Source organism: Takifugu rubripes, chromosome 18, assembly GCF_901000725.2.
Source record: "Takifugu rubripes chromosome 18, fTakRub1.2, whole genome shotgun sequence".
In the NCBI taxonomy this organism is placed as follows: Eukaryota; Metazoa; Chordata; class Actinopteri; order Tetraodontiformes; family Tetraodontidae; genus Takifugu; species Takifugu rubripes.
In genome coordinates, this window is record NC_042302.1 from 5,939,510 (window position 1) to 5,962,911 (window position 23,402).

Genomic DNA, 23,402 nt, shown 5'->3' on the forward strand with positions numbered 1-23,402 from the left:
AAAGGAAAACTAAATCCATCATGACATGTTGCAGCCTTCTAATATGACCCTACATCACCTCTAAACCCCAACAGAAAGCTGAAATCAAGCCCAAACAGAAAACTAATCAATGTTCTTTCTCCCCATGAAGCCAGCATTGTCTCGTGCGTTGTTTTTAGAATCTTCTCCTGTGACACGAGGCCTCGGATTTGGGAGCGAAGGTCCTGTGCTGCATTGCATGAGGCCGTTCCTGGTTACATCATCATGCAGCACACTGCAGCGCACTCCCCCCCCCCCCCCCCCCCTTATCATCCCATCCGTCTGACTGACTTTGAACCTGATTGGATGCTTTTAAAAAGACATCCGATCAAGCCGGCGAGGCTGCAGCGTGAGCGTGGAGCCAATATGTTTAGTGGTGGGAGATGACTGGATGCCGATCGATTCTCCGCGGGCGTGAGCGAGGATGTGACTTCAGTGGCTCGGCTCCACGGGGGTCACCGCGGGGTGATAAAGGAGGGGTTGGTCATTCTTGTTAGCCAGCGTCCTGCCTGGGGCAGAGCTTTAATCTCCACTAATCGTTTCTTAATACGTGCATCCCAGGCCCTGCAACATCCCCTCCCCATTCGCGTAAACACACACTGGCGTGCGCACACATGCACAGGCCGCTCACCAGTTTCCAAACCCTCCAAACGAGGGATAATCCTCCCGGGGTTGTGTCATGACGGTAAAAATATTCTCTCATTCAGGAAAATGGAACCTGAGGCCTGCACATTTCAATCGGGTACAAACAACTGCAATTCCCTCGCGTCTAAAAGGGAGAAGCCGAAGAAAACAGATGGGCGGAAACACTTCTGGGGCCAATGCACGGTTCTCCCGGCACAAGAGATGTTGCCGATGATGCATCTTCCGCCGATGTTGAAGCCTGATAGTCTAATAATGGCATCCTCACCTTCTCAACTCGCACCTCTCTCCACCTCCAGTCCAGACGCTGCGTAAGAACAATGATAATCTCATTTCGCTAATGCTCTGCAGCCTGCATTAGAACACAGGCGAGGCACTGTCTCAGCCTGACTCTACCCACCCAGGAAACAGAGTGGGGTGTGTGTGTATGTGTGTGTGTGTGTGTGTGTGAAACAGAGCGAGGGAGAGGGATGGATGGAAAAAGGGGCCAGGGGGGTGTGAGATAGAAGGGGCACTAAAAAATGTGGTGTAACCTGAGCTCACGGGTCCATCTGGAGAAGGCCTCGCATTGACGAGGTTATCCCACAATGCACTCTGCTGCCGAGATGATCGCTCGAGGAAGCCTGACGCAGTCTTTTCAAAGTATTTATTTGCATCACAGAAAAATTTGTATGAGTAAACAAGAAACATGAAGCCATTCGAGAGAAGTCGGCAGGTGCACGTGCAGGTATGAGGGTTATAGAGTCACACGTTACACACGTCATGGGTCCAGGATGTGTTCTGTAACGTCACCATAGTTGCCCAAGTCGTTCACATGTAGTTACCCTGCAGGCAAACTGGTAACAATACAAATCATATTAGCTAAAGTGTGGGCTATAAAGCAGGATTTATGCAAAGGCAGATAAAGAGGGTTTTAATCCACAGATCCCCCTGTCACCTACATATGCAGACCCTGACCCAGATATATGGAGCTCAGCATACAGCAGCTTTTTGTGCCATACCGTTCCACCACTGAGAAAGAACTCCGTCGCCCTCGATACTCCATTTCCAGAGAGGAGGGAGGGGGGCAAAAAGGATGCATTGAAAGCCAGGGGTAAGGTGACACCGCCCGATTTGCCAATTATACCACAGAGCCAGGAGAGAAACCCCCTGATGATTGGCTGAAGGCAGAATAGCTGAACCTTTATATGAGCAGAGTCCCTCATAGCTGCAGGAGTGCTGCACTTATGGTATTGATCCGTCTGTTCTTTTGTTGTAGAACAAAGTACAAATTATTCTAAACTAAAACATGTCAGCAAAAGGCCAGGAAAGTGATCCTTAAGCAAATCTATGAGTTTGTAAAGACAATTAGATCAAAGGTGACTTAATATAAAGTAGTTTTGGCACTTTATGGTGAGAAAAAGCTCATTTTCTATTATTATTTATCTAAATTGAAAGCCAAAAACCTACCCAAGAATCTGTATTGCCCTCTGCTTGTAAGTTGCAGTGGAGACTAAATGTCCGCCTCCTTGTGTAATTATACTTGGAACTTAAGGACAGCGACTTTGGTTTCAATGCTTATTGTGTATAATTGTCAAGATTTATAGTTGATCTCTGCACCTGTCACGAAAAAACATATTATCTCAGTGGGAAATGCATGCTAAAGCATCAGCATCAGCTAAAGCAAAGGTGTTAGCATTTATGAGCGTTCAACCTTTTTTTTGAGAAATCAGAGGTAACTTTATTTAAAAGCATCTGAAAACACAGCTCTGGGCCATGTATGGGCCAATGGCTACTCTGACTCTGGCATTAAGTCATGTGACGGCAGCAAGATTGTGTTCACTTCCGCTTCAATTGCAATAGAGGATCAATCAATGGTAGCCCGTTTCCTTTGTTTATTGAAACATTATGGACATGCTTTATGAGATTTGTATAGAATGGAGTTATTAGTGGGGATTGATCTTGTTGTTGTTCATGTTTCAAAGCTCAAATCCATCTTCCGTTGTATCACGCACTGATTCTTGGGGAAATCTGTCCCCCAAAACCTGTGAATCATAGAGTCACTGGAGTTTTGAGGCTGGGGTGCGAAGGGGGGGAACAGGTTTACCCCACCCCTCGGCACCACCAGCCACTCACTCATTGACCCAAAGGTCCCAGAAAAAAGCTCTCCTGCTGCTCATCTGTGTGCCGCCTCCCCCCGGGCTCCTCTCTTGGTGGGTGCTCTCAAGCAGTAGTTGGCAAGTCTAGAACCACCGGATCCATCTACCTCACCAGTGTGAGTTCTACCATTGCCAAACACCACCAGAGAGCTGCTGCGCCTCCTCGGGACCGCGCGAGCAAGAGGAGCTCAGAAGAATCTGAATTTAAAAAGAAAACTGAAAGCAGCGCAGATGTGTGTTCATGAGCAACATCATATGCAAGGAAGCAAGGCTTCGTGGGGGGGGGGGGGGGGGGGGGGCCCAAAATGTACAAGCACAAAGGTTGAAAGTCTGTCTTCTCCTATATTGGCACTACACATAATTGCTCAAAGTATACATACAGAAGCAAAAATGTGCTAGTGCCAAAATGGGCGAAGAAGAGGAGCGTCTGGGCCATCGCTGCTACAGAAACGAGCAACTGCGGCAAAGTCGTGACATCACCGCCACCACACCCACGAGCAGAGGAGAGGAGAGGAGAGTCAGCCACCACGGGCGGCCATTACCAAGTGGTTCTTTCTCTGCTCTGTTTATGGCCCTATGGTAATTCACTGATAGTGAGCTCTCACAGTGAATTCTACCAGTGCCATACACAGAACAGGAGTCGTTATCATGCCACCAGCGAGGCCGGCCCGGAGGGCCATGATCGGCCATCGGGCCGGCGAAGAGAAGCGTTCCAAACAAGGCTCCCGACCCTTGCTAGGGAGAGCGGAAAGAAAAGAATTCAGACGGGAAAGGTAGATGGGAAGGAAGGACGCGGAATAACGAGAGGAGCTCCGCGGCTCTAGTAAATGCGGATGGACACGCGCGTTGAATAACAGGTCAATCAAAAGGGCAACTAAACTTAAGTCCGATCAATCCAAAGAGAGACGAAAAACACCCTCGTTTAGCGGGTTACTGCTAATCATATAATCAACTTTGTCCTTAACAGCAGCAGCTTGAATAGCAGGAAATGAGACATTATTTCTGTTAACCTGCCACCTCTAGAATAACCCAAAAAGCGAACTTCCTGCCTAGCAGGAGGCATTTGGTCCATGGAAGCGAGGCGGTGACTCGCCGCCGTATCATTCCAGCGGTATTTTTTGTCATTTTTGTGCATAACCTCCCGCAAATGAGCAAAGTGGCCACGGCAGCAAAATGAACCGAAGTAAAAGGCGCAAACAGACGCACGGTGGCTGAAATCCCATCTTTGCGATGTTGTTACCAGCAAGAGCTACCCGTCAGTCCTCTCCCTGACCTTGACAAAAAGCACTCGTGTGCTGATAACCTGAAGTCTAACTGTCCTCAAATGCCCCACCCTTGGTTCAGCCATTAGCTCCCCTCACCCCGGGCCCTGCAGCACACGGAGCTCTCATTGATTCCAGCGATCAAACCATGTACTAAGTGATTCTTCAGACGCCCAAATGGCTCCTCGAGCAAGACTCCTATTGCCATTTCCTGGAGAAATCAATAGCACTAAAAAGCACGAACCAAAAATCCCAAATCGGAAAAGAACCTGCATGCTTCAAAGGTGTGATTTTCTGTCTTGGTTTAGCTTGTTATGTTTAATAGATCAAATTAATTTTGCTCCTTTTATTAATCACACGCTGTCATCAAACAAAGACATGCAAAGTTCTCCTAAATTCATCAGATTTTGATGGCGGCGGAGTGTTAAAACTGAAGGCATCTTTTTTTTCCCCTTTCTTCAAATTTCCTGAGGCATCACATGTGAAATTAACATTACTTCAAATGTAGAAAGAGATGCGACAGGGTGAGCATGTCCGGTCCTGAGCGATCCTCCTGAAACGTTAGCGGTTGTCCCGGCTGGCCGGCCTTTTGTCTCCGGCTCTGTTAATTCGGAGCTGCTCCAAAGCCCCTTCAGTTAATCGCATTTTCCTGAATAGGGACTTTACAAGTCCTCAACTTCACGGTTATTTCAGGAGGATTTAAGTCCTGCTGCACGATTCCCTCTCTATCATTCGTGCAACCCGGTATTTGAGTGCGGGGACGTTTTTTTTTAAGAATAAACAGGCCCAAATTATGAATCTCTTATATCTGAACTCAAGGCAGATTATAATGATAAGGATTTTTTTTTTAAATGTTTAAATGGTTATTTGAAGAATTCATTTCTTTTATGGCACCCCTTTCCACATCTATTATCCATGTTTGACCTGAGTTTAAAATAAATAAATGCGCACATCAATCTACAAAACACAAAACGCCATTTTAATCCACGAGATTAGGCTGTAATACTAGTGTATTCCACTGGTATTATGGGGGGAGGCAGGTGAAGCGTGATGGTAAGAACTGAAGAAAAACTTTATCATTTTAAAATTAAAATTGTATTAGTATAATAGTATAAATTTTAGGCCTATATAATATATCTTCCAGATTATGTATTGTACAGATCTATTCATCGAAATCTCAAAATGGCTATTTACCACATTTCATCACGCAGACTTCTTCTCTTGACCGCATTTGTTCTCCCCCGAAAATGATGACAAAAAGTAAAGCAACTCCTAAATTTCAGAAGAGTAAAAAGAATTGAAATGCGAAACATAATCCGTACCTTCCGCTCAGCCTCCATCGCTGTGCGCCATGAACGGAGCTGCGAGCTGCGCTCAAGGCGGACTCATCAGACATTTTAGATCATCAGAGAAGTCATCTTTCTGTTTGAAAGAGTTCCACCTTCTCAGGCGGCGCTGGCGGGACGCGTCGCCCGCAGCAGGGCTGCAGAATTACAATGAAACAAAAGAAATCCAAGCGGCGTTCTGAACTTCCTGAGTATCAAATGTCAATTTCAGCTCTGCACTCATGTCCTCTCCCACCGGCTCTCTCTCTCTCTCTCTCTCTCTCTCTCTCTCTCTCTCTCTCTCTCTCTCTCTCTCTCACTCCCCAAACTCGACCCCCCCCCCCCTCCTTTTTTTTTTTTTACCTGCGCGCACAAGTTGCACACTGGGAGAATTAAAGGTGCTCCCGTTCACCTTTTTAAAGGCGCAGACGCGCACCGCCCGGAACGAGCGCGGGCCCGCAACGAGGCTACAGCCGCTTTAAACATCCACATTTATCCTCCAGCCTGAGCGTTTTGCTTGGGCCCAACCTTCTTCAAAAGGCCCGCAGCACTGCACTGAAATGTGAAACACGTATTTCAATATTTAAAGAGATAATAATAAAAACGGTGCAGGGTGCACCAGAGTGTACCTGTGTTTTTACCAGTGGGGGGTTTGTCTAAAAGCTGAAAGCAGGACACAAACAGCTTTCGTTGAGTGTCCCTCCACTCTATTTAGGCTCGACGTCCTGGGATTGGTTTTAGAAAAAACATTTTAAAAAAAACGTCTGATCGCAATAATCCAAACTGTGTCGCTCATCTGCTGTTCTGATCGACTGTTCTTATTTAAGGTGGATCTCCCTCTGCAGCCTTAGAAGTTGCGCCGTGCGGACCCCGGGGACTGCTGCAGCCTGAGCAAAGGAGGATTGGTTTTGTTTCTCTGGATTAAACGATTTCCCGAGGAATCATTCGGACCAGCCCCCTTCCCCCGTTTAGAGAGCTCCAACCCAAGAAAAGCCTGGTTTTGATTTTTTTTTTACTAGCTTCGATTTTTTGATTTTTTTTTTTATGGTGGGTGTTGATGATTAAAAACACCTCGATATGGTCGACACTCTCAATCAAAAATCCAAATCCTCAATCACGCATTTCAGTTTAAGAGGCGTTTTTTCCCAACACAATTAAAAGCTGAAGCTCTTAGAAGCTTCTGACCTACACATTAACTATGACACTGATATTATTTCCTTTCTTCTCAATTCTAGTTTTCATGATTTATTTTAGGTTTCTTTTCCTATTTAGTTTTAATTCCAAGGGGCATGAGGTAACCAGAGAGGAGGCCTGCAGGCCTGGAGCTCACTGTTTAGCTGCAGCATCCTGGAATGGTGCAGAAACACACCTTATAAACAAAATTGGCAAATATATCAGTTGCTTCTGGCCTCTGGTTGATATAACACCACTAAATATATATATATAATCCGCATAATTTAAATTGTGGAGGATATATACCACATATATCCAGTATCCCCCCCCCACCCCATCCAAGACCCTCATTCCGGGATTAGGTTGAGTCGCCTGATGCTGTTGAAGCTGCAGTTCTTGGGTCGAGGTGCTGCAGGATCAAATGACCACGTCCAGATGGCTAATGACTATCAAATACTACATTTAAAGCCGGACGGTTCTGTTTTGCGCGTAGATTGCGTAACGCCGCCTTATAAATACCTTCGCTAAATCGGGGACACATTGGACGCGCATGCTGCCTTTAAGAAAGTGAGGTGTCTTCGTACCTGGTGGACATCCTCGGCCTTCTCCCGGGACGTCATCTCCTCATCCTCCTCTCTGCACATCAGCGGGGCCCCGGCTGACAGTGAGGCCATGTCCTCCGGTCTTCTGAGGACGCCCGAATATATGAGGGCGAGTTGTACCATCTGAAGTCCAGAGTCCATTTACCTGCTGTTGATAATTAGGCAGATAACTGCAGGCAGGCAGGACTCGTGTAATATTTAAAGCTGGTGCGATTGGATTCGGTTACACTCTTTACAGGATGGTGAAATCCATCCGCGGAGGCGCGTCGTCGGCGTTCGCTGGTCCGCTCCGTGAGGGCCGGGACGCGCGGACTCCACCTGCTGAAACCGGAGACGCGCATCATCTGTGCGGGAGGCCGGCCGCTCTGCGCGCACGGGAGTTGGCTAAAAAAAAAACCAGGATGAATATTTAAAAGGCTCATTTGGTTCCGTGATGTCGCTGAAACAGGTGACGGCGGAAGGATTAGATGGATTCTGCGCGCTTGTGCCGCGCCGAGCGTTGCCTGTAAAGAGATCCAGGCCACATGATAGTCGGATTAAATGACAGTCTGGTCTCCAAAACAAGACTATGTCAACAAAGGGGATCACTTTACAGGGAAGGTTGTAAATTATGAGTAATAACAAAAATACCGTGCAATTAGATAGCATAAAGAGAGAAAAAGAATACACAAATTTATTATATCAATCAATTTGTGGAGATTATCACAGAATATTAAATATATATTCATCTAAATATCTGTTGGAGAATGATTATTAATTTACGTGCGGACTGCTGATGTGAAAAATGCAGCGTGACTCCGGAGGATTACCGGACACGGGATTATTTAAATGTCCTCCGCACATGCAACATCCTGAAAATGGGGGAAATATAAATGACATAAAGACAAAAAATAAATAAAAAATAAGGTCACGGAACGACGCTAGCAAACACAGAGAGAGGGGGGGGTTACTTAATGTTAGAAAATGGCTGAAGAGGTGGAAGAACTGTCTTTTATTACTAAATATAGAAATTCTAATAGTATAGCCATGCAAACTATGAGGTTTCCATCATCTGAGGTGGCTGCTGTCGGGCGGAGGGTCATGTTAGTCAGTGGGTCATCTATTAGTAAAGACTGGGAGATCATTATTGTTGCCCTCCCCATCATGAAACCCAGCTTGGAACCTGAGAGAGGCCCTCGTCTGACACCGGGCCGGGCTGGAGAAACCCAACACACGTTAGTGACGGAGCCACCAGATTATCTGACAAAGGTAAGAGAACATTTGTATTATGTTCCAGCCTTCTGTGACCCCTATGCAGGCTTGAGGAGAATATATAACTATAATCAGTTGTAAAATAGTGTCCTCAAAATGAAAGTGAATGTTACCAATGTGAATCAGTCTGTTGTGTAGGTCCATATATTAAAATGTTGCACTATTTCAGATTATTCTACATCGCTGTTCATTTAGTAGATCCAATATTTACCTTTCTTCAGATTATCTAAACTCATCATCATTCATCATTAAAGTCAGAATTTTGACCCTAACACCACTTCCTTACTAAATAAACATGTTTACGGTGTATTAAAGTGGTGATTGTTGCGGATTCTGCACCCAGTACAACACTATAGAGAATTTATAGATCTCCTGAAGATTCCATCACTTAGCAAACCGGATTATACAAACTTGCAGAAGCTTCACCGTGCACGTTGCAGCATTTCTAATTGCTTGTATGGACAGTGGGGAGCTAACAGTGATTGATCACAGGCTGCAGCAGACGTTCTAATGTGGAGCCTTTGGGGCATCGTAATGCCTTAAAAGGCCACAGCAGCACTGGTCACCTGACCACCGCGCTCCAGCGGGGCCAATGGGCGAGCGCAGCATTACGTCATGGAGGCCTTTCACTGCAGATAAAACAGAAGCTCTAAATATTTCATTGAGACTCTCAGGTTGCTGGACTCCTGGAGGTCAAGACTGGAGGACTAGATCCCCTCCCTTCTCCTCTCCATCCTCTATTGATGTGAGACCGTTTAGTTGAACTGGAGTGGACTGACTGCAAAGTCAGATATTAGTTAAAAAGAAAGGCTCTTTTTGTTATCAAGTACTTTTGTCATTCAGCTGGCTTGATTACAGGGATTTTCTTGACTAGAATTCTTGGATATGACAGAAAAATGAAGGCGGTGATGCAACAGGGAGCGCCGCTCAACTCACTGGAAAAATAATCATGTCATTCACCCAAGCTGTGGAGTAATTTCATGTCTCGGTGCTGCTCTAGAAATAAAGACAGATTGCTGCGTGACTGAATACATTTTTCAGAGGAGAAGGGATTACACGGCCTTATGTCACAACATTTAGTTTCCCCTGCTGTGATCAGGGGAGAGGCTTTTAGCCGAGTCTAGCGCCCCCGCCTGGCTTCTCTGAAACTGCAAGCTGGACGGCAAGGTTACCCCCCCAAAAACTGGAAATTTGACTTTTCAGCGGCAATTCAAAGGGTGCAAACATTCAAATAACGCAAATGAAGTCAAACAACAGTCAGACATTCATCGCCCACCAATCAGACGGGAAGTACTGGAGTATTCTTCAGATTCTCATGTTACACGCTCCATCAGACGGTTGCTGGTGGTGCGCAAGCGCTTGTAGTATATCGCCACCTGGTGGGATAAGTGGTGAATTACACCATATAGATCTATGAAATAATAATATTCGTAATATAAAATTGTTAGAATTGACGCGAGGCTTTATTCACTCAAGGACACCAATTCAATATTTATTGTTCTAGTCTTGCAAAAGCAGATTAATCTGTAAAGCATAGAATTTTAATCTGTTAGAATTACAGCTTTTGCTTTCATTCAAGTAAATAAGTGATGCTAATATACATTTTCTGAACGGAACAGTCTTATAAACTACAACAATTTGTTGTGAGTTCTTTAACAACGTACATGCATTCTTGTTTTCTAGGTAACGTCTGACATAAACACCCCAGACAAGCACCATTTATGCACATTGAATGTTTTATTAAAAAAGAAGTTATAACATTTTATACACAACTATTTGAGATTATAAGCCTGTTAATAGAGAGCATTTTGTCCTTTTGACAAGCATGCCCACTTCACAATGCAAAGAAAAAAAGAGAGGGCAAAAAGGGTGATAAAATAAGACCAAGGATGGACCCTTTTCCCCAAATAAATCACACACTAGTAACAAATACAATTTTGTTTTTAAAAAATTGTCTTTTTTTTTTTTTTCCATGCTGTGTGTGCCTGCGGAAGCCCCTGATGGCACGAGTGGAGGGCCAGCGCAGGGCACAAACCCACGCAAGCACGAGACGAAATTAGGAATGGGGGGGGGTGTGCACCGAGCAGGCCTCGACTCCACACCAGGAGCATGCAAGTGCACGAGGAGACACGATCGACACACGGAGGGAGGGTGTTACTACAGCGCCAGGGTGCTGTGCTCTGCGGCTGTGCTGATTTAAGAGAGGGTGGACCCTGGACGTCCATTGGGTGGATGGAGACAGTCCCTTCGCCACAGCTGAGGCCCCTTCCTGGCGTCCAGATGTGGCGGTGCGAGTGGGTACAGTTGCGATGCTGTAGCGGGCCTTCTGCGTTCTTTAGAAAAATAAAACAGAAGCCCCGGTGTTCCTTCCCAGTACAGTGATGGGATTGTCTTTAATTGCTGTTTAAAACTGTGGGAAAAAATAATAATGACAATAATAAAAAGTAATCTGTACAAGTACAAGTGTGGCTTAAGGGCTGAAGAGCTGGAAGGGAGGAAAGTCAAATTCCCCATTTTCTTGTGTTTGCTAGTCATCGGGCTCTCGTGGACGACTGTGAGGTTGTAAACTTTGAATCTTAATGATCCATTTGTTTCTGGGTAAATGCGCATCAACCAAAGATTACTTTTCAGGGTCTCCTGTTGAAACAATAAAATAAATAAAAATCCCTGTCGCACCACTGCATCGTGTGCTTTTTTATGAGGACATACTGCACTTCCAGCAGCCAAGCACAATACTGCACGATGTAAAGCCATTTAAGGAAGGGAATTACTTAAAAGAAAAGAAACAAAAAAAACAGTTGGACCAGAGTGTAAAAATGCCTCTATTTAGGCAGCATAGGGACAAAGGGAAAAAATAAACACAACAAACCAATTGGAGAGGTTTGTGGGCTTCTGATTGGCTGCTGATCATCAGCGTCACCAGTACACCGGGTTAAACATTCACGCTTCTGTACTGCCGTTACCATGGCGAGTACCACAAAGGTTCAAAAATGGCTGCGTCCTACCAGACGCTACCTTTGTGGCGCCCCAGGCCAACATTCAAAACCCCCTCTGGTCTGAATGAGAGAGGATGATCCCACGCAGGCTATTATAAACCTCAGAAATCAGAATGATTTTTAAAAAAAAAAAGAAATTACCGAGGGGTCTATGCTGAAAAACCTGCGTTCAAATGTCTCACAGACCTTCTTTTCTGTACAGTTCCAGCTAGCGCGCTCACTACGGGTCACCCTAGCGCGACATCACTGCCGTGCACGACTCTCCTGAAAGGGGACGAGCAGGCGCCGTCTACGGAGTATCGCACAGATAACCACACAACAGACACTAATTAAAACAAAAGAATCCAGTGAGCGATGAATGTTTCTCAGGTTAAGTATACCAAACTAGCTAAACCTATCGGTAATACAGCCATACAGCACATGTTGTTAAGTTGAAGTCAACACCCAGAAAAACTAACTATTCCGACATGTCAAAAACACAGCTTGACAAAGAGAAGTGTGATTTGTGTCCTTTTGATGGCGTCTCTCACAGCTGAGCCTTTAAAAGTCTAACTATCTTAGTCTAGATGCTAACGCGCCCGCAGCCCCTCGGCCCGGCCTGGTTATCTGTAACTAAAGTAAACTCCACGTGTTCAACCACTAAGGGCGCAGGAAGCGGAGGGAAAAGGTGTAAAAACAATGTGCTTTTCTGCTTCATGGCTTTACGCGGAGCACGTTTACGGGGGGTTCTTCGGCGGGTTCCTTCCTCCCCTCCCATCGGGCACAGAAGAGGGACTCGTGATCGGGGAGGGGGGGGGGGTGAGAGGGTGACAGGATCCAGGGTCCCTCCGCTCAGGGTCCACAGTGTGCGTAAAACCAGCCTTTGATTCCTACTGAAATGCGTTTTCTTTTAGGTAGTCGGACTGTTGCCCGGGTGAGCGGCGCTCCTTCGGGGCCTTGAGCTCCCCCCGAGGCTACAGAGGCGTCTCTAATCACTGTACAAGGTAGATACTGTACATCAAAAAAGTGCTGACCCCCACCGTCGCACAAAAAAAAAGAAAAAGAGAAAAAAAACCAAAAATTTCCTCCAATATTTTAGATTAAAGCAGACTTTTTGTTGCTTTTTACATTCAATTCAATTGGATTTTTCCTCCCGGCGAAACTACGTACAGCACGCCGCGTGCACGCTCTGACTCTTAAAGGGTAATTCCGCTATTTTCAGCCCAACGTGTGACCGCCGTACGCTCCGCAGCTGGTCGCCAAAAGTGCCGGGGGCATTTTATGGATGCGGTCACAGAGCCGGTCCTGCGAGCTGCACGTCATGAGCTGGTGGACTTGGTTTTGAAGCAGGTTGTCAAAGTAACAAAAGCTGATGAATAATCTGAGCCTGAAGCCTTCTGGGTGGTTCAATGTCAACTGGTATTAGGATATTTCGATTTTTAAAGCAAACCTAAGTGTCCACAACACGGAGAGGCGAGCGGCTCATGATATTAGTGCTGCGGAGACACTAACTGGGCTACGGTCATTTTAAAATCTTCCGCGTATATTTTAAAACTCGGGTAAAGGAACGAGAGGTTGACAGGGACGTTCTGGGCCTTCGACTACATGACACCATAAAAATGTGAAGGAGGTGCGGAGAGAACACGAAAGCCGTAGCGACATCCGTGTTGGGATAAACAGCTACAGAAGGGGGGGGTGTCAAACTCACCAAAGGCTAGATATCCATAAAAATCCTTGTTTAGTAGTAATAATAATAATAATAATAATAATAAAAAAATCAACTTGTTTAAATATGAATATTATAAGTCTGCTTTCTTATGGTTAGGAAATCAAATATAGTCTCTGGGGGGGTGGGGGTGGGGGGAGGGGTTAAAGGAGGGCGGTGGGATGGGGGAGCCCTCCTATCACTACAACTCCATGTCCTGGGCCTCGTCTTCTGAGAAATCAGACATTGAGCTTTCAGATGAAGAGTCGCCGGCTGCTTCCTCCTGCTCCTTCAGTGCTTCCTCCGTTGCATATTTCTGGATGTACTCTGGAAAGGGGAGCACGAGCGCACGATCAAAACGCACATAAAAGACTGCTAACTTTGGGGCGGAGGGGGGTGGGGTGGAGATTTGAATTGCATTTATCTACAAATTGATCTGATATTCCTTTGTGGCCTCACCTTTAATTTTCTGCTTGTACACTTCTGGCCGGTGAAGGTACATGGCAGCTGCGTCTCCATTTAGAGGGTCGATTGGGTTTGGGTAAGCCAGCAGCTGGGGCAGGAACGATTCAAAGATGTTGGTCAGATCTGGGGACAGAAAAGAACCCATTTAAATACAAGTTCAACTAATAAATACATCTAACCAGTGTGACATCATCTTGAATCCCCACTTTCCCACTTAAAATAACATCAATTAAAGGTTATAGGAAATTATTGTTGAAAATATTTCCAAATGCATTTATCCAAACCAAAAATGTATCAACCAAAAATTACATGGCAACAAGACTGAATCCTCTGAGCGGACCTCGCTTGTAATCCCACTCTCGTCCACTGGGTGTCACTGTTACCAACGGTTTAGTATATTAAAGTAAAGAAAAACAAGTCAACTGCATCGTTGCTCATCAGCGACCATTAAAAGGTTAATTTCACCCACATCCACAACTCCACTGCATTAAAACATCCACAGTAGCATAAAGCCACTGATATCGGTCAATGGAGCCGAGAGGACATGACGACAAATTAAGCTTCAAACGGACGTTGACAAGAGCAACTGGGTGACAAATAGCAGGTACGGCCGCCGCCGCCGAGTGTGTGAGCGTGCTGCTGCCTCTCACAGCTGACGGACTGTAAATCATTCCCCCTGATAGCGAATGTGTTCTGACCTTGCTGGGCGAGGGTATTACCTCGTTAGCGCTCCCTGCTCCCTCCCTTCAGTAAGAAGATTACTGCTAGCAGTGTGCAGCGCCGCTGCCGTGCGTGACCGCGTGTGACAGAGCGCTGATGGAACTGCGTGTGATGGCACCGGCCCCGGTGGGGGAAACGTGATACGGACATGGGGAGAAGTAGCAGCTCACCATAAAGGGCTGTCCATGTCTGGTTGATGACGTCTAAGCACACCGTCCCTGACCTGGGAAAACGAGAGGAAAGGAGAGTTAATGAGTCGACACTCAAGGCGACCACTCGGAGACTGATAATAGGAGCGTTTTTAGCAGCCGTCTCCAGGGAAGAGAAACGTTCTGACATAAAGACAGCCGATCAACGCCGGTGTCACCGATAAACACAGCGCATCGCTGCAACTATCCAAGAGACCACGTCCTCTCCCAGCTGTTGGAATGATTTTATCCTATTGAAATGCGTAAATCTTAGACTCCCCTGCAGTGAGAAACACGAGGGAAGAGACGGCTCTTTTCATTTTGTCGGATTCGGCAACACAAACCCTCATAAAGCTGCATTGTGTTCATCCAAAAAAAGAAAAAGAAAAAGTGGGATTCTAATTAACATACGTGAGAATGGAAAAATAAGAGCTTCTCACAGGAAAGAGGATACTTAGACCTAATGGTCTCTACACACTGCAGGCCAGTCTGACCTGTGAGCTGACCAGAATACAGAAAAGAGGACCCCCCCCCCACTCCTGCTAACAAAGGCTACGTCGCTACAAGAGAAGAAGAAAACGGCTAAACGTGAGGAAATTCAAACACAGGACAGATGACTCACGCTTCGTCGATGTTCGGATGAAAAATCTTGTTCATGAATCCTAAAAGAGAGGGAGAGGGGAAGATTACAGAGCTCACGAGCCAACACATCTTGTATTCCTGCACGTGATGTAAAGCTCCTTACCTATTGATGGTGATTTGAAAGGGTATTTCTCCGGGAGATCTACTCGCACCTTCCACACGCCGCCCTCGTACGGTGCTTCACACACAAAAACAGACAGAAGCGAGTCCTTTTCCATCCGTCACGCGTGCCAATGAATGTCACATAAGCTATTAATCAGCCTCCTGCGTCCTCCCAGAAACACACTTTCCTGTGCCACTTTCTCCGGGTTTACGCAGTGAATGCAGTTCGGCCCCGGAGAACTCATCCCCCCAAATCACTTCGCATAATACGCCGACATCAAAGAGGAACGGAATGAGATTGTGTGAATGTGTGATGCTCTCCCAGAATAGCTGCGCGTGTAACGGGAAGCGCATGTGCCCGTTTCAGACTGAAGGCTGCCGCAGACGACAGAGCGCCGGGGATGATCCGGGGAGAAGCACGGCGCCCTGAACGGCTCCTTACGCCCACTTCCTGCCTTCACTGAGAGCTAAGCGCCCGTTGTTTTAGCAGCACAGATGTGGAGGACGGAGCAAGCATTTCCTTCTGAGGAGGCCACTGGTCCAAATTCCCCACAAGCTTGGCTCCTGCTTTACACTTTGTGGCCTCGGGCCTGCTTTCAACCCACTTTACTGTTCTGGCCTGCCTGATGACCTGCTCTGTGTTCCAAGCTAAAGGAAATGACCACGGTTCTTGTGCCGCCTGTCCTCAAACCAGCATTCATGGCCATTTGGTTCAGATTAGAGTTCAGCCAAACATGAAATGCAGGGAGCTGCATTCTGAGTCTGCTTTAAAAGCTGTTTACAGAAATATTGCGTATTTCATTAAAAGGGGAGGGTCTTTAAAAAAGAGGCACTTACTTCCTTGTGGTCCAAAAAACTTCACTACAAATTCATTGAGTCCGCTGAGGATGGTGACTTCATGCTTGCTCTCGATGCTGGAGAACGGTTAAGGAAGTCTTTCTGGAACTGGCCGACGCATCGTGAAAACCAATCAATGCATGAAAGTTCCACATGGATTCTGCTCTGACCCCTGACCCTACTGATTCGCTCGCATGGCCAATTTGTCAGGCTGTACATCCCATAAATATCCGTCGCGCTGAGTAGGAGCCGAGAGGGCGAAGTGGATCAGAACGCTGATTGCGTTGACCTTTGTTTTACGTCACGAAGATACAAACATATTAATCAGATGTGCAGCAGGAGAGAAAAGCCTTCCAATTGAAAACACACCGGAAAGGACAGAAACCCAGAGAAAGATGTTAAAAAAAACCTTTTTCCATGACACACAGCGGCCAGCAAATGATCCAATCCAAGCCGAGGTGTGACTCAACCGACTTGTCTGCGAAGAACAGATTGCACACCTGATTTCAGCGAGGAAAACGCGTCATTGGTGGACAGAGAAGGATCTCAGCACGCCTAGAAGGTGAAATCTCACGTTAGCCTGCTAGCTAAACAGGCTAAGGCTGTCCATTTAGAAGCACCAGGAAGGTGTCCAGACGATTCAATGCTTACAAACTGTGGTTACGTTGCTGATGAGAGGGATTGTGTGTTTATCTGTGCAGCAGGGAGTGGGAATGTTGAGGAAGGGGGAGGTACACTACAGCTACACTCCATAATGCTACATTCAGCTCGTCCATCACATCACTTCTGCCATTGCATCAGATTTAAGCTACAGGAACAAATCTATCTAAAGACTTCATCAGCAAACATGTGACTCCCTCCAGAGGCCAGGATGACACAGGAGGGTGGAAACGGAAAACAGCCTCATTATAATTTTACGGCACTTCTTATTATCTGCATTTTTAATGGATGTCACATGGCCCAAAAGTCATTTCAACTAAAACAGGCAGGGTAACATCACAGGGTTTGGATTTAGCCGATTCAAACGTCACGTTCAAGTGAGAGTTTCAGACTCAAGTGAAGATATTACGCTGCAAGAGCACTTAGATTGGCCATAGTGCGCGAATAAAGGCACTCGTTAAAAAATATAAACGGTCTGGCTCCATAATTTAAAGACAATAAACTTCCCAGAGGAATAAATCAACATTTGTTCATTCCTCTTCTGAAGCCCGTGATTATCTGTCCACCACCCTACCTTGGATTATTATAATTATAATCTGTGGAAAGCATCGGGTCAGTATCCTTTAACAAACACTTCTAATCTGATCTGCAGTCCAGAACACACACACACCCCCCCCCCCACACACACACAGATAACCCTGAAGACACCACATTCAAAACGAACATTGCTTCATCGCTCCTGTCAGCAGTATTTTGCTCCATGAAGATTATTCACGGGTTTAAACTGAAACTATGCAGTCCACTGTGTGTCTCGCTGTGGTCCAGCCTTTTTATTCTGGGCCGTTGAGGCCACCGTGCCCGTCTGACCCTCTACAAAAATATCCAGTCCTGACCAACCTCTAAGTGTGGAAAACAAACATCATGGGACAGAGAACAACGGGCACGTTTTATGCTAAAATACTCCCCTCGTCGGACACATACACACACTCCGACTGGTAAACAGGAGCGCGAGCTCGATTATTTAAGGCCAAATCCGTTCATTACCCTTGCATGGAAAAACAGCATCAGCCTTGAGACTTCTGACAGAATTCTCCAATAGAGCTTCTTGTACAGTATTATACAAAACGTGCACGCAGACCAACTTTAAATATCGCATGACCATCTGCTGATGACTCCAGCGTCCAGGTAATCCATTTAAGCACTCCTGGCTGGGAATTAGCAGCAGAGGCAAATTAAATGATCTAATAACACACGCGGAATTTGGATGTTATTGGGATTAAATTTTGAGGTTGAAGGCAAAGAAATGAATCTCAAGATGGGCGACACAAAGAGTCCCCAATCGGTGGGCTGTGGGAGGGAAAGAGGGGGCAAATGAGGTCAGGGTTGGGAGATTAAAGAGTGCGGAGCGATGTCGCTCAAGAATAAAAATGAAAGCAGAAACAAGACAGCGATGCCAAATCAGAGGCAGGAATAATGAGGAGAAAACAAAAGAGCTGAAACACGATGAATGCTGATGAAGCCAGGCTGGAAGATCTGACGCCATGAATGACACAGACTCCAGGAAATCTGCTGTACCCTTACCCCTCTTATTTTTATTATTTTTTTTACACTTGGCTAACCTGTTCTTTTCCTGTCGCTTTTCCAGCCCCCCCTACGTTCATAGGTAGACATAGGTGCCACATTCATACTCAATTTGCATGAGGAGCTCTTTCATAGAAGCTGTAAAAGAGTAGCCAAAGATCCTTGTAGCATTAACATAACATAAACCGTTTTTTCCCCCTGCAGAAACATGCTAAATGACATGTAAAGTGAGAAAATATAAGTGCAATAAATGACACCAGGAGAAATATATAGGCAGCAGAGTCAGCTCACCATTTGAACTTCACTGAAGGTAACCATGTACAATCAAAGCTCTTCAGATCAAAGGCAGGAAATACAGTATAGAGAGTGCTATGGGTGCAGCGAGCAGGCTTCCTCGGAGCTGTGCAGCCCCAAAACAGCGTCTGTACCAAAGGCAAACATGTTCAGCTGCTCGGCATTACCAGCATCCATTCTACTTCGAAGAAAATTCTCGCAATGAGAAACAAAGTCTCTGCACCTAAATCAGCGAGGTGATGACAACCCATCAAGTGGTGGGGGGCGGGGGAGGGGGGGGGGGCTGCTATTGGTGTGTGTACTCACTACATTCACGGGCCTGAAAACACAAGCAGCTGCTTGCCGGGGGAACCTTTTGCCGAGCAAATGAAAGCGTGATTTCAGCCGTTTTAATGCTAAGCCAACACTTGATACCATGGACCAAATACCAAACCCTCAGTAGGTGAACACGTTCTGTGTGGATGAATGAATGCACAAACATTCTTTAAACACACCAGAAACCACTGCTTTATTTCCACTCTAATGTCAGACTAATAACCGCCTGTAAGAAAACGCAAATACAGCAACACATTTGCATTATTTTATGCATGTGTAATTTTTCCTGTACAATTACACTGTAAGAGCTTCAGTGTAATTAGACTGTGCAAAAAATAAAGACATAAAATCCCCCACTGAGATAAATACCTTTGGGATGAGCCAATCATATCAACATCATAATGATGCTTTTGAAAACTGTCACATCAACAATCAGACTAGAAATACAAAAAAAGGCAAAATTACCCCAATCCATTTTTAATTAATAGCATATTACTCCTTTATCAATATCCTGTGGCAGTGTGGAATTTAATTAAATACAGGAGCGGCTCCAGAGTGTTAGCTGATGGCTATCTCCCCGTGTGTTAACTGAAGCAGCGCGGTGTTGCGCCAGCTAAGTTCTTTGTCTCCTCTGCCCACCCACCGCAGTCAGAAGCGGAAGCTTCAGCTGCTCCTCGCAGCCAGTTACTGAATCAACAGTGAATTTACAGCAAAGGCAGCATCATTGTGTGTGTGCTCACACACCGAGATGACTGTGGACACGACACCGAGCAGGGGGAGGGCAGGGGAAAACAAAAGGTAAATTTCGGTACCAACGTGTTGAAATGCTAACGAAGCAGAATTTGGGTAAACGGACAGAAACCATTGGCTAATTTTATCTACTTTCTCCAGAAGCACGGGGGCAGATTAGACAGATCAGACAGTGTCGAAGGCGGCCTACGGGGCGTGGAGAGTTTGCCCAGCCCTTTTTGAGGCCACATTTCTTTATGTCGTACTGAAGTTAGCATGCAGAAGTATGACCACTCCTTCGTTCTTCCATTATCACATTGTTATAAGTGGCACATCAACAGAAAAGGCAGACAAAGCCTCACTGTGGCACCGAGAATTAATTTAAAACAAAGAGAGGAACTTTAGTCCACCTGTTTTCTCAGGAAACTCAGCCATGCGTGCAGGAAGCGTCAATGTTTGAGCCGAGGGCCTCAAATCTACTGTCTGAAACATCTATAACTGAACTACTTTCCAAGATGGGACCCCCAAATTACCTTCACTCACAATCGATCTATCTTGGTGAGCGTCTGACCCCCATTAACGAATTAAACATGAACCCAAAATGACAACAAATTTGGCCAATCTAGAAAATAAGGCCAAAATGAAGGGAGAAAAATAGGCGGATGTGAAATCCTGTCACCAATCAGCCCACCGTAAATTTAAAATGATAGAACATGTCATTTGAAGGTCTATAAATAGACACACACAACATATGTTCCTTTCTGTCGTCCCAATTCAAAAGTAGAGAAAATCCTTCTTAGCTTCTGTCTGGCCAAGGATATAAAGTCATTTCAACCACAGCATCATAAAAAACAAGGCTTTGGAAAATGCCATCATTAGACCAGAGCATTCCCCATTTTTGCCCTCCGGCATGCTCCCTTTCAAACAGGCAAATAAAACACTGGTTACGTCGCTCCGCTAAAGCGCGTTTAGCATGTGGAGAGTGGCGGCGAGGGTGCTGGGCCACGCCAGGCTGCCCGTGAGCGCGTGTCACAGTCTGACACAGCAGCAGGAGGTGGAGTTCACAGGGTCTGCCCTGAATAGGTCACACAAAAGCTGATGCTGTATGGATGTCATGTCACAAGGGCACAAAGAGGTCGAAACGCCAAGCAGAGAGTAGATAAAGCTCGGACCTGGCTGGGAGTCCTGTTATCTCTTACCTAAAATACTCGATGTGACGTGCAACCTTCGGGTTATTCATTAGTATGACCTATTTCACTGATAATTCCACAACATTCCTTTTCTATGCGACTCTTCTCCATGTAGAAGGGTGCGTACAACAGCTTGTGTCAAAAAAAGGCTTAGGCCTTTGTAATCTGTGCTCAAATTCCAGTAGCTTACAGCTTGAAAGCAGTCCAGTGATGAATACATGCAACTAAGAGCACTCATGCTCGTACGTGCACCTCAGAAATGCCAGCACTTGTGTAAAATGTCATCCATTCGGTCTGCCTTAAAACAAACGAGCCATGCTACACAACCAAGTCACTCCGATATTTGCATTTATGAGTACGAAAGCCTCATCTTGCTTTTAATCATCCCGACGGACGTGTCAAATTAACGCGCTCAAGGTGTCAGCGCAAAAGAAAGAAATGGCTGCCATCAAAGAGGGAGCGCGGGTTTCAGGTTTGAGTTATAAGGAGAGACAGTTTTGCTGTGGGGACATAACTTGAAGGATGGAACCGGCACACTGGAGCCGTACCGACTTGAGTCAAATAATAATAAATAAACCACACAGTGAAATAGTTGTCCAACACTTGCTCACGCACAGCCATAAAACACACTGGTCATTGTATGGAATCGAGCAGATGGCATACCCTGGACCTGCTCTTGCCCAACAGCCCTGCGCCCCAAGAGGGGGGGGGGGGGCGTAATCTATGCGTGTGCACCCCTCAAAACCCCATATCCTTCCTCTTTCACCACTCTCACATGGCTGCAATTGCCTCTAAAAAAAGACCCACAAGATGCACGTTGCACAACTCCAACGCGCCCGGAGTAGAACCGAAATGACCCATATCACCAACTGCAGGTCCAGTTTTAAACGCAGATATATATATATATATATACATATGAAATCTGGTGTCCTGTGATGCATTATGAAATATGGGCTCATTTCTTCATCTTTTTAGAAGCCTCGAATTACCAAGCAACACACTCAACTACAGAAACACCATTCTTTTAGCACTGAAGTTGGACGACTTCCCCTGGTTTGGGGGTTGCTTTCCCAGCCCAGTTGTAGCCACACATTTGACTAAGCTGCACTGCCATCCCATCAGCTGTTTTAAGTCCCTCCCTCCAATACTTTCCGGCTAGTAACACTCTACCCAATCATTAAGCTGGTTTCCACTGGGCCAGGACAAAAACAAAGACAACCTTTTCACACTCTTTTTCTAGAACATTGACGGAAAGGAAACCCGCTCTGTAATTCACTCCAGAGCAGGTTCCGAGACCGAGCCTAAATCTGAGCATTCAATCTGCAGTCCAAAAAAAGACCATCCATGGTGACAATGACCTGGAAAACTGCACATTCTGATGTTCCCGAAAAGTTCCTGTGAGAAAACGACTAAGTTAAGAACCCCCTGCTGTGCCAGTTCTTAAACCGATGCTGACTTCCAAAGCTGCTGCTTATTAAGGAAATAGGAAATAAACTGTTCAATGTGCTGCGACTTGGATTTCAACACATGTGCCTGAAGACACAAGTACAGTTAGACACAGATCAGGTGGCCATTTTGATGTTGAAATTAACCAGCAGCCTAGCCAGCAACATTAGCGGCTCTCTGGGGTAACATACCAAGGAATCTGACCGACAACACAACCCAAAAGCCCTCAGTTGTGTTACAAATCGGAGCGACAAAGAGTCGGAATGCTAAACCTGAGGAAATAATGCCAACGCGGAACAAAAGACAGCAGCGTTTTCAGTTGACGTTAGCCTTACATTATGTAAACAAGCCGTGACAACGTGTAGAGAGCAGTTGGACATAAGTCCTCTGACAATAGCAGACTGGACAAAGACATCAAATCGCTATTAATAATATACTGTAGTGTAGCGCTGACAGGTATTTTGATGGTGCAACAAGGGGAAAGAAACGCCAAAAACGATAGCGCCTGTTCGCCTGCTGCAATAAATTCTAAAACAAAGATAAGACGATGCAACAACTGGGATATAGCTCGGAAAAAGATCAAACTGCTCCGATTAGCTAATACAGCTGTCCCAGAGCGATTGAAGGTCCGCAGGACAGAAATAGCTAACACTTGGGTTTGCTAGCAAATGTTGTTTACACAAAAACCCAATCATTCACAATGAACCACTTCCTTCTGTTGTAGCTTACAAAAATATATAACCAGCACATGGAATACATAGAACATGGCTATATTGATTCTCTGAATATATAATGCCATAGCATAACGGACGAGACTGTTGTTTATATTGGTAAAGGATACAGTTTCACCACATCGGTATCCATTCGCCTTTTACCCGGACTTGGAGACGACATTTTTTCTATTTCCACTGAAGAGCACCGCCAACTAAACTAAAAGCTAGCCTCCGAATCGCTAGACAGTCTAGCAAACCGTACTATCCTAAAGCTAACATTGGCTTTCAAAAGCGTTTGCTGCAAGACGTCCTCACAGTTCACCGTCTCCCTAATCAGTGCCTGAGCTAACGTTAGACCTATGCTTTCACTGAGTGTCTCCCACCGTTATACATCTGACATGCAAGAATCCCTCCGCGGCTTGCGTCATA

General features: G+C 45.7%; 1 protein-coding gene, 1 long non-coding RNA gene and 3 other non-coding genes across 6 annotated transcripts; all 5 read right to left on the reverse strand.

The window, feature by feature from the left end:
• Positions 1-1,309: 1,309 nt before the first annotated feature.
• On the reverse strand, positions 1,310-7,821 carry LOC115246611 (uncharacterized). Of its 2 annotated transcripts, XR_003885724.1 has the most exons (4): positions 7,143-7,821; positions 5,749-5,940; positions 5,383-5,543; positions 1,310-1,496 (listed from the first exon to the last, which is right to left on the reverse strand). It is a non-coding gene; the product is annotated as an uncharacterized lncRNA (long non-coding RNA). The 2 variants fall into 2 exon arrangements; XR_003885723.1 differs by lacking the exon at positions 7,143-7,821 and having other exon boundaries at positions 5,749-7,127.
• mir182 (microRNA mir-182) lies at positions 2,866-2,937 on the reverse strand. The gene has a single exon (NR_105395.1). It is a non-coding gene; the product is annotated as a microRNA mir-182 (primary transcript).
• Positions 3,118-3,219, reverse strand: mir96 (microRNA mir-96). Its single transcript, NR_105394.1, has one exon. It is a non-coding gene; the product is annotated as a microRNA mir-96 (primary transcript).
• On the reverse strand, positions 3,361-3,430 carry mir183 (microRNA mir-183). Its single transcript, NR_105393.1, has one exon. It is a non-coding gene; the product is annotated as a microRNA mir-183 (primary transcript).
• A 2,308-nt stretch (positions 7,822-10,129) lies between the features above and the next one.
• On the reverse strand, positions 10,130-23,388 carry ube2h (ubiquitin-conjugating enzyme E2H (UBC8 homolog, yeast)). Its single transcript, XM_003972804.3, has 7 exons — positions 23,102-23,388; positions 16,046-16,122; positions 15,210-15,284; positions 15,087-15,126; positions 14,447-14,499; positions 13,551-13,679; positions 10,130-13,418 (listed from the first exon to the last, which is right to left on the reverse strand). The coding sequence occupies exons 1-7, from the start codon at positions 23,152-23,154 to the stop codon at positions 13,294-13,296; spliced, it is 552 nt and encodes a 183-aa protein (XP_003972853.1). The 5' UTR covers positions 23,155-23,388; the 3' UTR covers positions 10,130-13,293.
• Positions 23,389-23,402: the final 14 nt, after the last annotated feature.

Bases quoted from the DNA above. Each gene is read 5' to 3' on its own strand.
- ube2h (XM_003972804.3), bottom strand. From the start codon at position 23,154: ATGTCGTCTCCAAGTCCGGGTAAAAGGCGAATGGATACCGATGTGGTG. The intron at 15,285-16,045 runs GTAAGTGCCTCT...TTGTGTGTGAAG, and splicing joins GTTTTTTGGACCACAAGGAA to CACCGTACGAGGGCGGCGTG. The intron at 13,419-13,550 runs GTGAGGCCACAA...TCCCCTTTCCAG, and splicing joins GTACAAGCAGAAAATTAAAG to AGTACATCCAGAAATATGCA.